Consider the following 16,933-nt stretch of genomic DNA (forward strand, 5'->3'; position numbering starts at 1 on the left):
TGTGCAAGCAAACTTTTTAAAACAGAGACACTATTTTGAGATTTAAGAATAGAAAAATTACATCAATATAACCATTTTTTAACTGTTGACTTACCTAAATTTTTATTACTGCATTTTTTAGGCTTCATTTTATGGGCCCTCTTCAGCATTAGCTGTGCAGTAGAAATGTCCTTAAAACCCCTAGGGGAAGAGAATAACTGACTAAACATTTCACATGTATTATGTTACACCAGCTGCATATTATTACATAATGCACTTTTCAAAAAGAATACAAGTGTATAGTACTTCTTATGCATGGTATGAAACCTTCTGAATTACACAGATAGCTGCAATGTTTATCTTAACATTACATTATTGCAACTTATTAAGCTGGTCTCCCAGACACTTGCAAAAGCAATTACAGTAATTTTTACTTTGGTAGAAAACAGAGATTCTTGAAAGGTGGAACTTAAAAAAAATAAACAACAACAGCCAACTATACTGTACCTATTCCTGGAAGTCACTATGTAAGCAAAATAGTTTAACATACCATTCTTCTGAAATTTTCTCTTCTTTTTCAGACATGAATGAAAATTTCTTTTTTTCCTTCCAGTCAGAGAGCTGGGACATAGTTCCCTTCCGTGACCTGAAAACAAAGTATAAGAGCAGTACTGAAAGGTAGGTAAATAAGGAAGGGTCTCGGGTGACTATTTTGCAGCCTTTGTTATTCTGCAAGTTGTTTGTGCCTTTTAAAGGCACTTTTGAAGCTTGGAAATAATACAAAAAATCTATTTTAATACTCCAGGAAGGCTTTATCTTGGAGAGTAATAAAAGTCTGCCATCAATTTGAAATGTTTACATTTCAATTACTTGAAGCATATTTCAGTCCTTTCTCTCCAAAAGAATGCAGCTGTGTAAGAAATCCCTTTTAATCTTTATCTAGTCTTACAAATCTCTATTTCAACATCTATCTTATGATATATGTGAAAAAATATAAGTTTTATGATTTATAGTCAAACCTAGATAAATAAAACTACACATATATATTCTTATATTCTTAATTCTGGTAGTCAATGAAAAATAACAACTGAATTTAATATATCTGGTTTTAACAAGTAACTACATTTTAACTCCAGTAATATCATATTAACCAAAAGTAGCAAAAGCATCAGAAAACAGCCTCAAGTTCTCCTCCTTTTGATTTTCGTCAAATCCAAATGAACTAAATATAATGAAAAAATATATTATTTAACTTACCTGCTATGAAAGTGGACATTTTCTGCTGAGTATGAATGTGGTTTGTTAACACACTGCCCAACTTCTTGTGGTGACAATGGCAAACTATTTGAACGTTCAGTGGAATTTGAAGGCCTAGAATACTTCTCAGTAAGAGAAAGAAAAAAAATGCAGTTGATGATTCCTGCAAGTTTGAGCTTAAAATGTGCAGGTAAACCTGCACCAGAGTTTACAGAGTCTATTACTATAACAGAAAGGATTCTTAATGGTGATATGCCCATTACAGACCTTACCTTCAACTAACTAAACAGGGCAAAAAGGTGATTTTGGTTATACTTAATGTCCCCAAATATAATGAATTATACATTTATAAGACTCCTTTCTTTTAATTGTAGGAAATAAAACATTAGTAATACTATGCTTGTAATAAGAAGAGAAAACCCTACCAAAACAAAAAGCTAAAACTTCAAAGTTTATCAAATAACTAGCAGACATTACAGTTCAATGACCTTTAGCTGTTCTGAAAACATTCAGCTGTTGTCATACAATGCAGATCTTAGTATTTTTAAAGTAGTGTGTCAACTAGCAATTTTTAATCCATTGCCAAATGTACAGATGAAGCACATCATCTTTTTTTCTGCTACCGTGAAGTAAAGTGTTGAAATAAATCCAAAATAAAGAAAAAACTAAGCAAATGAAAGAAAATCTAAAAGAAAAATTGCATCTGGAGATGAGGAGGAAGTCTGAGACTTCTGAAAGTAATTGTGTTTTTCAAGTCAATAGATTGTCGTATTAATCACCCCAGAATAGCATATCCTTAAGGAATGAATAAAGACTGAAGAGTAAGAAGTTTCTGTGACATGTTACCTTTGGCCAGTGCAGCTGGTTTGAGAGCAGGAGTGTTTTTGAAGGGAAACGGGTGGAATCTAGAGTTAGCCATTCCTTCTCTAATGCAGCCTGCATGAATGAGTAAAGTCAAATAGTGCACTGACAAAATCAGTTCAGTTTTGATAACTTTTGCAAAGTCTCTTTTAAATTGTCTTACATACTGTTTCAAGTGTTTTCAAGTTGTATATCAGAACTGCCACCTGCAGAGCAATTGCACTTAAAACACCTTTGGAGATGCTGTGTTGTACTGTTTTATTTTAAACAAATCAGATTAACCGTATTTGTGGGTTGTGGGGTTTTTGGGGGTTTTTGGTTTTGTTTTGTTTTTTAAATAAGATGCATCCCCTCCTCAAATTCTTGTAATTTTATCCCAACATTGTTAGTAAACCCAAGTTATTAAAAAAGACTGCCGAACTCTGAAAAAATACAGACCTAAGGTACTTAAAAGCCTAAAGGACATGAACAGCTTTGTTTGCTGTTTTTGACTAATCGAGTATTTTATATCCAGATGTAGGTGCCTGATTCTGTCAAACTTGCTTTTGTTGAGTTGAACTGAATTGGTGAATAGTTTTTATTGAAATCTGGGGTTAAAAAAGTGAACGCTATATGTACTTATTCCTTCAATTAATTTTATTTTTGATGTAATAGAATAATTTGCAAACTAAAATAATAGCTTGGAATGAAGAGGAGTGACAATTAGGTGCTAACTGGTGTCTCTAGCACTTCAAGGCAGAATTCAGTTTTATTTCATAAAAACAAAATTTAGATTTTGTTTTAAACTCAACCTGTATATGACTTATTTTTCTTATAGGTCCTTGAGTTTTTGACCACATGTTCTTTTGATATATTCTGATAAGTGAGAGAAGTAAATTAGTCCCACATAGTAAGTAAATACCTCTGAAGAATTTGGCTTCACTTACACAGCGCTCAGTCATTCAGGCTGTTCTTACTTCAGCAGCCTGGGTATTTTGAAAATGTCTAATTTATAAAACCAGACTACCTTTCTCCCATTCATAGAATATTTCAGATTGCACTGATTTCTGACCCTGAGAAATTATCCTAACTTTGGATACCTTACTGTATAGTTTGTGTAAACAGGACTTTGCACAGCCTTAGATTGGTGAACAAGAAGGTCTTCCAAGCCCTTTGAAATTCTGAGACACAAAAGGATCATATTCCAGCTATTTTGAAAAGGTTACTTCAGGTACTAGTTGCATAATTTGGTGACTCTAAGACCACTCTTTTTATTTATAAGGTAACTGTGAACCAGTATTCTTCTTCTTCCATTCTGACCTAGCTTTTTAAAATAAATTTTCAATAAATTTTGACTTTATTTTCACATCTTAAAAGGGATGCATTCTTACATCTTTGATTCCTTGTTTCTGGAATTTCCTAATCTTTGATTACAGTATGTTTTGTTTTTCATTCTTTATTTAATAAATCTGGATAAATTCTATGCATCATTATTAACAGATAATGTCTCTTTACCACTTGTCCCCTTCTTACCGTTTCAGTTCATGAAAAATACACAACATTATCCTCTTTATCACACCTCCTTGTTCAAGTGGTTGTATATGTTAAGAAATCTATGTAAATAAACTGTAGAGGCATGCAACAAATAAAATGTATCACATTCTTTAACTGTTACTTTTACCTACAACCCACTAACCTATCTCTCCTCAGTGAGTACTCTTATGCTGATAACCACTGAGTGGTTGATTCAAACAATTCTCATTAAAAAAAAAAAAAAGTCACAGTTAAAATCTATTCCAGAAGCAGATTGGAGTAAATCAAATCCCAAAGGCGATCATTTAAAGATGTGAAATTGGTACAATTCGGACACAGAAGACTGACAAGTTTGTATCTCAGCAGAGACAAAGCTATGACATATTCGAGTTTTGCAATTGCCTGGGGTCTATGGGCAGAACGGTCAAAATGAATAACTATGAAAAAGGGAGAAAATCTGACCAAAAACTGTCAGTAAAATTAGATATTATTCCTCCTTGTCCTTCTTGAATTTACTCTTCAATTGCACTATGCAAATCATATTTCTAGCTTTTCAGATGAGAGTTTTTAACTTATTTTCTAAGTGTGGGCGTGTAATCCAGTCACAGGTAAACTCAATGTCGGCAAAAGATGCGTCTTCAACTTTGCTGGTATATAAAGGTATATGAAAATGGCAAATTTCTGAAGTATTTTTTTCCTCCTTTATTTGCAAAAGAATCAGTAGAGTTGGGAGAGAGGTAGATTTCCACTTCATGTACAATTTAAATGTCAATCAACTTAGTTGGTGTGTACAATGATGTGTCCATTAATTACCCAGGTACTTAAATGTCTTACATTAGCAGTGAATATGATCCAAGCTCTACTGTCAGATTTCAGGGCAAGCTTGCATCCTAGCTATTTGAATTTTTACCTCTCTGATGAAATTGTGTGTGACAGAAATCAATAAAATCATGAAACATGAAAACTAACACTCCAAAGCTGTAGTCAATTTTTTGGAACAAGAATCACTTAAGCAAAACACTCATTGAATCCTTTTGCTTTATAGTTGTACCATAACCCAATTAAAGTTCTTTGCTCTTAATATTCAGTTTGAAACTTTTCTCACAAATATTTTCTTAGCCCAGTGTTTGCCATTTATTAATTTAATATTCTCCACAGTGTTTTTACTTCTTGCAGCCTATAAAATGTCTTTCAGTGTTCTAAGTGTTGAAAAGAAATATCAATGAAAATATAAAAGCATGATTCAAAGGTATAAATATGCAAGACAAAAAAAAAGATAACTGATTTATCATTAAGCACATTTGGCACTCCTATGAATGTGTAGCATATTATAAAAACACACCACACTGCTGTTTGCTTTGGCCAACAAAAATAAACACATAATTGATTTTCAAATGTATGCTTTTTGACGATGTTTATCCCTAGAGATTTTGACAGCACTAAATTCAAGAAACTTCTGTCCATATCTTTCCCATAAACACAGTCCTAAATTATAACTAATGCAAAGTTTATGACAGATTTACCAATACCTAAGGCTAAAAACTAGATCCATATCTATTGACATTGTCCACTAAGAGAAAAAAAAACAATCTGAGATGAATTACAAAGCAAATAAAATTATAATGTTTGATTGTATGGTCTACATAAACAGTTATAGGCATACTATATTTACGGTTATTTCTAAAGCCAAATTAAGGAATTGATTTCATAAATACTGAGGTATATAACGTAGCTTTACACATATGTATAAATCACATACAGTTGATTTAACACACATTGGTTCATCTGAAGATATCTTTTACACTTCTGTATCCTCTATACTTTATTTCCAGTGTTTGTTTCCAATCAAAGACTGTATTGATTACTTTAAAAGAGTTTCAGTTTTCACAAGAACACAAAACATACATAGACCTTTCTAACTTTTTGTTAAAACTTCACAGAAATAAATTCACTTTAACTCACTGTTTGAAACACATTTTTAATACTTGGCAAATTTTTCAAGGGTTTCTTTCGTTTGTTTTTTTTTTTGCTACACTTCATGTTCGTTTTCATTTAGCTCCTGCTCAGGACACAAACAAGATACTTCCAAGACTAGAAAGAATACAGACTACAAAATTCACTATTAAACACAATACAATTATCCCTGATATCATTCTTCAACAAGAAGAAAGTGTGAATATATTGGGGTTTGGGGTTTTCTTTCTAAATTTTAATAAAACGACTTCCATAGTATTAGCTATTTCCATTTATCCATTAGGATCAAGAACTTTCTATGCTGATTCACAATGCATTTTTTACCCTTTGAGAGTCTAATCCTACAGGTTTTCTCCTCCCCTTTGATTTTGTAGTTCATCAATGAACTCTAGAGGCTTAGGGATTTTTTTTCATGGTATATTATATATAACATTTTCCACTTTGTTACGCCTTCATTTTTCAAATATTTATTCTATCCCTTCCTTTGCAAAATGTACTGACTATTTACCATCAAACATTAAACTTCTGTGGTCTCAGAAACAGAATCCAATCCTACAACCACCAAAGTCAGTGACAATGGTTCTACTAACTTTAACGGGGACTGAATGAGCTACTGAAAAGCAGAGTTTTAGTGCAAACGTTATTCATACAGTCTAATTCTAGGCATCTTTTATATGCTCTGGATTACATTCTGGAGCTACATAATCTTTTATAATGACAATACATGTAATTTGGGCTGTTCTGAGTCATATTTAAACCATGAACAAAAATAGCTCACAGGACACAGTGTCAAACCTACACTCAGCTTTGAAGCACTTCTACAAGTAACTGTCCAAACTGTGAATAATGCTATCACATATTGCCTTTCATCTCTCTTCGATCAAGGATGATCACAAAAGCGTGATAAAAACCAAACCAATCCCCAAAACTGTACTATGGTTAGAAGCAGAGGATGCAAGAAGGCATTAACAATAAAGGCTGAAAACAAAGGCCAGCATTTGATATATAACAACTCTATTCTGGGTCAGACCAAATATCCATCTACATCAGTATTCTGCTTCCAGAAGAATTCAGTAGCAGATGCTTATGGAAAGAATGAAAGAAGCTGGACATGTTGAGGACAATCCTTCCCTTGGGATATTCCTTCAGACCTTGGAAATCGGTGGTTTAAGGACTTTCTGCTAACATCTAGGAAAAGATTCCTCAGCTTAAAACAGTAATTTAACTTCTTATGACAAATATAACCATCTAGTCAGTGTGTTTGCAAGGTCATCTATATGTCAATCCAGAAAGAATGCAAATCATTTACATCACTCAGAGCATATAACTGCTAAGGGGTGTAGATTAACTCCAAAAGGCCAAGACATTGGCTGCCATGGGAGCTGAAGCTACCCCAGGTTTCCAAACATAGTGGACTTCAGAATCACAAGATGAATCACCATCTGACAAAACTGTGAAACTATTTTTGAAAATTAGGGAGAACTAACTCTTTATACCTCTCTCCTTTCTTCTTTCATTTCCTCATTGACTCATTCACTGTTTGCAGGACAGCAATGGTTTAGCCAGAAAAATTGTTTTATTGATATTTATGTAGGGCTTTTATTTATATGGTATCTTAAGGTAAAAATAAGAAAATTACCCAACAGAATATAAACAAGCAGAAGAAAATTAATATCTAAAACTCACTCTGAACTCAGAGTCATGACTGGCTCCTGAGCATTACAATAGGAGGAATGAGAGGGGGGAAAAAAACATCTTTTATTAAAAAAAAAAAATACTTCCACATTACAATTTCACAGAAAGAGTGTGTGGAATTCTTCACATTTAAAAAAAGATTCACTTTCCAGTTCATCTGCCTGGTTTTGTCTAACCTGTTTTTCTGGACTGCTCCCCTCAGTAAGGCAGGCCATTAGTGTCATTCTCAGACAGAATGGCCTTTTTTCAACTAGATTTTACAAAGTATCTGCCCTCTCTACATTCAAATTCGTTTTTCATAAGAATAATATGTAATAAGAGTAAATAAATAAATCAGAATGACTCTTTCCACTAGTTTTCTCTATAGAATACCAGTTTAAATAAAGTTCTTCAGGGTGGTGATGTCCTTGATTTCTACTTTCCTAGTTTTTAGTCAGTATATTTGAATAGTGCAGTTAAAGTCTAGTTCACTCCAAGAAAATAAAACAAAAAGTTAAAACAAAAAGACAAGTGAAAGACACTACTTTAATCCAAAGCAGAACGTTCAAGAACATTCTATGATTATTTCAAATAAGCTGACAAAATTTCTTTTTGGGCACTACATGCCACATGAAGAACTACTTTGCCTATTGTTAGACATCCTGTAGGTTAAATAATTGCTCAGACTGGGAGGGGGAGTGGTCAAGAAGAAGGATCATATGCTAAAGGTTAACCCTGTGGATTGTCACAATAGAAAAGGGCATACCACAGCCAGCCATACGGTACTGTCTTTCATCTGGCAGAAAGCTGTAACTTTCTCTCTTGGTTCCTGGCAAACATACTTCACTCTGTGGGGTATTTCATTCAAATATCATGCTACTCCAGGACAACATCTTTCATTTCTTTTTAAACTAAACCTCATTTCTGCCAAGGCCTAAGTATTCTTTGCTAGAAATTTCTTCTCCAAAAGCGTAAGTAAGTTTTGACAAACTTCTTAAGAAGTCACAAAGCTTTAGCTCTTACAGCCAATACAGAAGGACCAGATCACTTTTCTATGCTCATTTATATATTGTTGATAGACTGTGATTGAAAACTTCCTTTGAAATTAAAGATCTGAATATTTTTGTGTATTTAGACTTTTCTTTCATCCAGTCTTTTTAGGAATCGGATTACTCGATGGGCTAGCTTTTCTGAGAAACTCAAGTTCATGCATAAAGCTTAGTTCAATGTCAGGAAGTTGAATATCAATTCAGACCGAGACTTTCTAAAAAACTTCCAAAGCTAAGACAGTATCAAATATGAACATCCTTAACTGAATCATCTATTAGTTGCATTATTATTCCCTTTCCAATACCACAAAAATTGAGTCTAAGTTCTGCCATTTTAAAACTATATGTAAGTGCGTTGGTTTGAACAATTTTATAAAAAACTGTATACAGACTTCTTTTTAATTAGACAGTTTAGTGGATATACATTTTATAGAAAACATCTCTGAAGTGCAAGCAGTAGGAAAAATAGTCTTTTTCTCTAGGTTTGTCTTTCATGCTTTTTCACATATTTTATGTGGTGAAGATAAATAGGTTAGCACCCTAATAAAGGTTATTTTAACCTTTGGCAATGCTTCTTTTTCAACTCTGTCTTTATATAAGACAAGAGAATTAGGAAAGAAAGCTGGGCATGGCTGCATTCTTACGACTGCTAAAACCAAACAATGTTTCAAGCCAAAAAAAGTAGTGAGTATCATATGGATTCCAGAGAAACATCGCAATGATTAATTGACCCCAAGAGATTTTATAGACTTACAAAAGCCGGTTAATTATTACAGTACATACTTGTAGGAAAATTAAAGGACAAGCATAATTGTGTAATTGTCCATTTATAAGAAGGATATATCGACAATTACTGGAAAAATCACAACATTCTGCTAAGAAAAACATTCAAGAAAATTTTATTGGGGAACATCTTCTCCAAATGTCTTTTTTTGCAAACTGCTTAATAAGCTCAGAAAACTAACTGTTCTCTCAAATTCTAATACATATATATATTTAATATAGGTACCTATGTGATTTCTCTAAATACACATGACTAAAATTATGGAAATAATTTATTTTGGAATACACAAAAGTAAATGAATAATGAAAATTTCAGGGACCCTAAAAGTTTTCGTTCACAAAAAAGGTTGAATATATACATACATAATTAACTCTCTAAAAGTCTGAATCTTATTGTAGTTCATGTCAGTCATTCATGACCTACGTGACCCAAACTTTTGTAGAAATGCATTTTCGTCTTAAGCCTGACAGTGTTCAAAGGAAGCTCTGGGTCCTACATCTTTTTTTGAATACAGGAATAAAAAATACAGATGGGTAAATGGTAACATCAGCTTCAGAGGTTAGACATGGTTCAAGTAAGCATCAGAAATGTATGCTTCAAAAATCTTTTGAGATGTATACCCCCACCCACCTCAATAAACATCAGGCTCCTGGCACCTTCAGGCCACCCCTCAAAACTGCTCTAAGACCCCAGATGCAGTCTTTCCCCATTAAAATGACAAGAATCTTCAGGTCTTCTGCTCTCTGACTGCCACACTACACAAACTTTAGCTGGTATGTCCCTATAAGCCTTTTTCCAAGTTCTTCTAGCTCTGTGAAAACAAACAAAACTTTCAAGGGGCAATGAATTAAAAAACCCAACAAACAAAACAGCCAAGGGACCCCTCATCCCCACCCCTTAAATACTGTACTTTCAAAGAATACACAATTTCAAAGGAAGATAATCCAAAATGTATATCAAGTTTGGGGAATGAATACTAAAAACAGAATAGAAAAGAAAGCTGTACTTCAGCTTGCAGTTTTGCCAAAGGAAGGGAAGTCAGGCAGAAGCACAGGGTAATAAAAAATAGACTAGTCACAAGTTTGTAGTCATCTAACTATTAATATGTTTCAAAGTTCATGTCACATGAGAAATTTGATTCAATTTCAAGACAACTTTTCCTTTTTGTTTAAAAGTCCCTATTTCAGAAATAAGAACAAAAAAGTATTTGGAAGATAAAGAGCAAAGGACTAAGTTGTAAGCATATATTTTTTGAAATTGATGATAACAAATCTCTAATTACACTAAAAATGCTTAATTCTGAAGAAGATACGTCTTAATCATCTCTCAGCTTCACTTATACTGTCCTCCTTATATGTCACTAGCACTAACTCTTCCATTTGAAATAAATTATGCACAAATGAATCTGCAAGTTGAAATTTGTTTGATTCATAGCTATAGTCTCAACACCTTAAATCTTTTGGGACCTGCACTGCTACTCTCTGGGAAATTCAAGAGCTTCAGGAGCTGATTCTTTGGGATGTTTTCCTGTTGTAAACTCAGATTTGTGAAATGATCAATAGCTACTGCTATTTCCATATCAAAATAAAATTTTAAAGTATTTTCCATACAAACAAAATGTCTAGACCGAGTACCAGGACATGGTTTTAACAGTATTTAGCATTTAGGATTCCTTAGCCCACTCCATTCAAGGACAAACTAGACATAAAGTTAAATAGTTTTTAGCTAAATTAAGATTGTGTTATAGGGTATGGGTTGTTTTTTTTTTCCTTTCTGTTTCCACTATCAAGAACTCAAGAATTGCATGGTGAAGAAAGTACATTAGGACCCTAGATCCTTGTCTGTGATGCTGCTTCCTAGTCAGTCAGCCCCTAGCCAAGAGTGTTGCATGGGGTGACTCTAGCCCATGTATCGGACTTTGCACTTGCTCTTGTTGAACATCATGAGGCTCTGGTCAGCCTGTTTATCTAGCCTGTGCAGGCTGCTCCAAAGAACATGCTGGTCCTCCAGCATATCGACCGCTGCCCCCAATTTGGTATTATCTGCACACTTGCTGAGATTGCACTCTGTTCCATCATACAGGTTGTTAATTAAAATATTAACTGTTTTTGTCCCCCTACCATCCATGATGGGCTCCATTAATTACTGTCCACAAGTTGGATTTTACACCACAGAACATAACTATTTGAGCCTGGCAGTCCAGTCAATTTGCCACTCACCTTATGGTCTACTTGTCCAGCCCATACCTCAACAAATTTTGAGAATAAGACTGTGGGAGACTGTCAATGGCCTTGCTAAAATAAAGGCATGCAATATGCACTGCCTTCCCCTTATTCATAGTGCCAGTCACCTTCTGATAGAAAGCGATGAAGTTGATCAGCCCTTGGTAAACCCATGCTGGCTGCTCCCAATCACTTTCTTTCATGCATTTAGAAATGGCTTCTGAGAGGATTTGCTCCACAGCCTTCCCAGGAACTGAGATAAGGTTGATTGGCCTCTAGTTCCCTGGATCTTTCTTCTTTCCTTTCTTGAAGATGAGTGTGATCTCTGCCCTTTTCCAGTCACCAGTAATGTCCCCCAGTTGTCCTGACCTTTCAAAGATGATAGAGAGTGACCTCAAAATGACATCAAGCAGCTTGTTCAACCCCCTTGGATGCATCCCATCTGTTCCCTGGGACGTGTATATGTTCAGGTGAGTTAAGAGATGCTGTGGTTCGATAACATCTGCTATGTTCTAAACTAAAAGGACTTCAAGCTCTAGGCAATGAGACACGTATGGATTTAAGTGTGGAGGAGAAAGCAAGCTGACATCTCACTTTCCTCTTTGGTTCCTCCAAAAGTACTGCTATTTAATTCAATTGCAATATTGGCTTCATCAATGGCCTCTTCTCACAGAGCACAGACAAGTCAGTTAGGAGAGCTCCTGAAATTTGTAAATAGGCATTAGTAAAATATCTTTTTCAATGGAAATCAATGTATGTGGACACGCTAAATATCACATGTTTAACTAGATCCTTTAAACACAATCTATACCTACACAAAAAATGTCAGTTTTAACATCACACAAAAATTAAAGAACTTAGGGAAGTTATATCCAATGATTTGGGATCCTTAGCTCAGCTTTCAAGAGACTCCAGATGCAAATGTACTCACTGAGAAGAACTGATGTCTCTGTTATTACTTCCATTTACAATGATGCATTTGGCTTAAAACAATTTTCCTTTGAGGCTACAGTAATGAGTCTAAAACTCCACAGAACTAAGACTTTTTTCACTTTTACACATTTTTCCATTGCTTGGCCTGTTTATTCAATTCTGATGCTTGACTTTGTCTTTAGAGAAATAAGACTAGGAAATGTAATTAATGACATCACTATACTTTGATATGTCATACAAGCTAAATATAATTTCGAAAAATACTATACCATTTGGCTAAATACAGGTTCCAAATGATATCTTTAGTGTTACGCATCATTAGTGGGCTTTCCTTTGGAAAGTATTTGTTTGAAGCTGGCTATTTAACCAAGAATTACATAGACACCAGCTGTGAAGATAGTTTCTGTTTAAAATTTAAAAGCATTTCAGGTGGCATTAAGATCTGAGATCTCATGGTGGAAGGCCAGAAAGCAATCAGAGCACATTCTGCGCGAGCTGTGAAGCTGGAGTGTTAGCGATAGCCACAACTCCTAGTAGCTGTGTTTGTGTTTCTTTTATCAGATACTGACTGCAACAACTTATTTCCAAGGCCAGGATATCTATCAGATAACTAGAAAAAAAGATTTCAGCATTTTAGATAAGCGTCTTTGCTGAAAGAGGTAGAAAAAAGGCTTTATGTATCTGACGATGCCACAGACTGAGAATGGCATGTGATTCATTAACATAGCAGCTGAAGAAGCAGGATCATATCAAGAGATTGTTGATACACACTCATCAAAAAGATTGATCTTCCAAAATGTTACTTAGAGAGTTTTTACCCTCCTTTTTAAAACAAGAGGATGGATCTAATGAAATTTTCATCATACACTTTTTTGCTTTTCTACAACACTATAACTTTGTAAGAAATCTGATGAAAAAAGGATCATATTCTTTGCAGTATACAACACAGAAAGGCCGGATTCTGATCTGACATTTATAAGCAATTACAAGAGCTAGACATGAGTAAGAGTGTCAAGATACAAGAAATGTTATGGGGACCTTCTAATCCATAGGCTACACTTATTTCCTGGCACTAGCCAGAAAACAGCAATCACTGTCACAAGCCCACAATCACAAGCTCACAGCCTGAGACAAACCACATCATGAAGGATTATCTGAAAAGAAAATAAAACACATTGTATGTGTCTAGTTTGGACATGTGATAAGAATACTAAAGATGGGAGATGTAAAGAAATTGTTCTAATTGCTGTTTACTTTTCAAGAGTTAGCACATATGAGGTAGTTTTTATTCTTGCCTTCCCCCCCCCCCCCAAAAAAAAAAAAAAAGAAAAAGAAAACCGCTACCTAGCTGCCATGGCAGGCAATCAAAAAAATAGGAACAGCTATGTGTCTGAGTGTGGATATGTAAACAAATGTGAAGAAAACTCCTGGTCAATAATTTCAAAAGCTGTCAAAAAGACTGGGACTTTAAAATTCTACATAATCAAGCTCAGAAGCAGAACAACACTTTGTCTCAGGGCAACAGATTTATTCCCTTCAATGAAGAAAGCAATGATGGATTTCTTTTTAGCTTGGTTGCAACTTACAAAGTGATTTTCTTTTTGAAAAAGTATAAATAGATAGCCCTGATTTAAATTAAATTCAAAAAAATGAAGTTTTGAAAAATACAGTACTTAATTTCTACGCCATGTAACCATCAATATTGGTACTTATCTTGATGAGAATAAGACATATGTCCATATGCTGACTCAGTGTAGGAAAACAATAATTTATTCAATGGACACTGTTCTGAGTAAACAATTGTCTTAAAACTGGTCATATTCAATTGGTTCAGCTTTCTGACACACTGGCAAGTTCAGCCATTTTGCATTTTGGCTCACATCATATTCTTATCACGAAAACAACAATGCTGATTGTTGCATGGTACAGAAAGTAAGAGCTGTGTCAAGCAAATGTGTTGTCAGATTTTGTCCACCAGAGGTAAAATGAGGTCTGCATTGTAGATCATTTGCTACATGGATGGACTGCTGACGAAAGGTTGCCTTAAGATCAGTCTTCTGGAGTACACAGGCTGGAATTCTCCAAAGTCCACATGAAAGATGTGAAAATATCACTAAATACCAGGCTCATACTTTCTAAGACATCTGTTGGCCAGATCTTTCATCTCATCTGGGATAGTCTGTTTGACATTGCACAATACAACAGACACAAAACACTACTGCCATCAATTGCCTCTGAATGTCTTTGGCAACGTACAGGAGCTGATATGAATACAAGAAGATATCAGTAATTGTTCAGGTGAAATGATTACTATTCATGCTATTGTGAGCAAGATAAAGGCCCTTCCTCCAGCTCAATCACATGCAATCCATTTTTCACGTGATATGGTGTCAAACTTGTGCTAAAAATATATCACTGCTCAATGTGCATAAATGAAGTAAACAGAAGATCTTTGGCAAAGAGTAGAGTTTTCCCCATGCTGTTTCGCAGCCTCACCTTCCACAGAGCACTGGGTACACTGAGTTTATAATGAAGACATTAAACAGTAATTTGTTGAAGACTGGTACCTAATGACTTATTGCATTGTGATATTTGCAAATGGTTTAAATAGGTGCTTCCACACTAGTGATTTTGTAGAATGCTAGATAATACTGAATAAAATCATTATGACTGAAATCTACATAATACTGGTATAAAAAAACCCAAACAATGACTACACTACAAAATAGTGGACTATTCAAAAAACTTTTGGACAAGATTTAGTACATTTGTATTGGTTTGCAATAAGGAAAGGTTTTTCTGCTTGTCTCTCTCATTTCACTCACCCTATCCAACAGTGAAATCTGCAGTACAAAATGGTGTCCAGATATTTTTCTCTTCCTTCTCACCCTAGCATATGGGATCTCTTAGCCCAGCAATATGTACTCCTCCCTACACACTTGTTTGAGGCCCAACAGATAGCCACTGATATCATGTGTCATTATTTGGCTCTGCTTCAGCACTTTGCTATAAAACACTGAGGCCAGAAAGGAGGGAATAGGAAGTATAGACTGTTCAAGCTTCTGCTGCTTGTTTCTGCAGAAGTAGAAAGTCCATGTGATTTGGTATCACCCAACTGCAGAGAACAAAGCAGCTAAAGACACATGGAACCAGGCAACCTAGTACTGAGGATGGCTAGTCTGGGCTAGGCAGAGCAGAGCGTAGGCCCGTTACAGTTAAGCCACACATTTCTCACAACCAAACTCTTCAGCACAGACAAGATATATGCTTGAAAAAAAGAAAAAAAAAAAGAAAAAAAAGAAGGAAAAAATATGACAAATATTGCAGGGTATAATTCTAGTTACAGCCACCAATCTTGGACACTGAAATGCTCACTTGCTGAACAAAGTATATCCTTCATGGACGTATACATTGTGAATTTATCACATACGCTGCTCTGTAGAAAACAGATGTTCTTATATTTTTCATCACAAGAAGCTAAGGGCTTGAGTAACTTATTTGACATCAGTCCCCAGTTCAGTCTTTGAGCCTGCTGTGTAAATTAAAATGTCAGCTCATGGTTCTGTCATGATCTGAATCTAAACACTTTCTTTGTGAATTGCTCCCTAAACCCATGTTTTATTTCTTTCCTAATAAACTCAGTAACAATTTGAAAAAAAAAAAAAAAAAGGAAGAAATGTGTGGCAACACCAGAGGGTGATACAGTGCAAGCCTCTCTGAAACGAGCTGGCCTTTTTTTCCTGCCTTCCCCACTCCTTCCTTTTCTCCCTGGCCTCAGGAGCACCTGCCCAAAAGTGACTGCCTTGCTGACAGACAGATGGAACAAAACTGCCCATGTAGTTTTCAGTTTAGCAATTGAAGGAAAAAAAAAAAAAAAAAAATCACAGGATTATTTGGGCTGAACAGAGTGAAACAAGAACGGCTCAATTGAATTACAGTATATAAGACTCTGGCCTACTGGCTGAATAATTCAAAACAGGATATTTTCCTTCTTTAATATATGAACAGATACTTCCTTCCTGTGTGAAGAAATAAATCCTTCAACTTTCTGCTTTTTATTATTTTAGAAAGAAGCCAGGGATCAGAGAACATCAACTAATGAGACTGTTCTTTTTTGTATATATATTTCAAATTAAAATGAAAAAAATCCTAAAATTTAAGCCAGATCTCTATGTTTACACACACACATTTCCTGTCTACCAAATGATTCCTGGGACTCCTGCCTCAAACATTTTGCATGCTCTTACAATAAGACAGTAATTCTGAAAATGTATCTTAAAATAGCTGCTGAAAGGGAGAAGAAAAAAAATAAAATTACTCCAAGTCATCAAGTTATTGGTAATAATTTCATACAAAGCCCAACTATTTTCTAGGGGGAGGGGGGTGGCAATAGAAGGCTGATACTCAGATGACCGAAGACTGATCAACTGTAAACTGCACTGCTCCAACTAACAACACATTTTGTTTCATAACTCTCTCTGAGCCATACAAACATGTGATCATAAATAGGATCTAATCCTGCCAGTAGCACGGCTATCGCATCAGTCTCCTTTGCAAAATTACAGTGGAATATTGACAAATGGCTCTTGCAAAGATGCAGCAGCTGAATAAGCACATTCAGAGACAAGGTTCATGAAAAAAACCCTCAGTCATATCCTTTTAGGTCTCAAATGGCCACATTGCTATCA

General features: G+C 35.0%; 1 protein-coding gene across 1 annotated transcript in view; it reads right to left on the minus strand.

The window, feature by feature from the left end:
* The window catches only part of LRRIQ1 (leucine rich repeats and IQ motif containing 1), a 113,059-nt gene that overhangs the window by 52,411 nt on the left and 43,715 nt on the right, over window positions 1-16,933 (minus strand). The window contains exons 18-21 of the mRNA XM_050906076.1: window positions 2,083-2,172; window positions 1,237-1,361; window positions 530-625; window positions 95-180 (exon numbers count right to left, since the gene is read on the minus strand). Coding sequence (XP_050762033.1) covers window positions 95-180; window positions 530-625; window positions 1,237-1,361; window positions 2,083-2,172 — 397 coding nt within the window. The remainder of the gene's footprint in view (window positions 1-94; window positions 181-529; window positions 626-1,236; window positions 1,362-2,082; window positions 2,173-16,933) is intronic.

Source organism: Gymnogyps californianus, chromosome 1 (genome assembly GCF_018139145.2).
Source record: "Gymnogyps californianus isolate 813 chromosome 1, ASM1813914v2, whole genome shotgun sequence".
NCBI classification, from domain to species: Eukaryota; Metazoa; Chordata; class Aves; order Accipitriformes; family Cathartidae; genus Gymnogyps; species Gymnogyps californianus.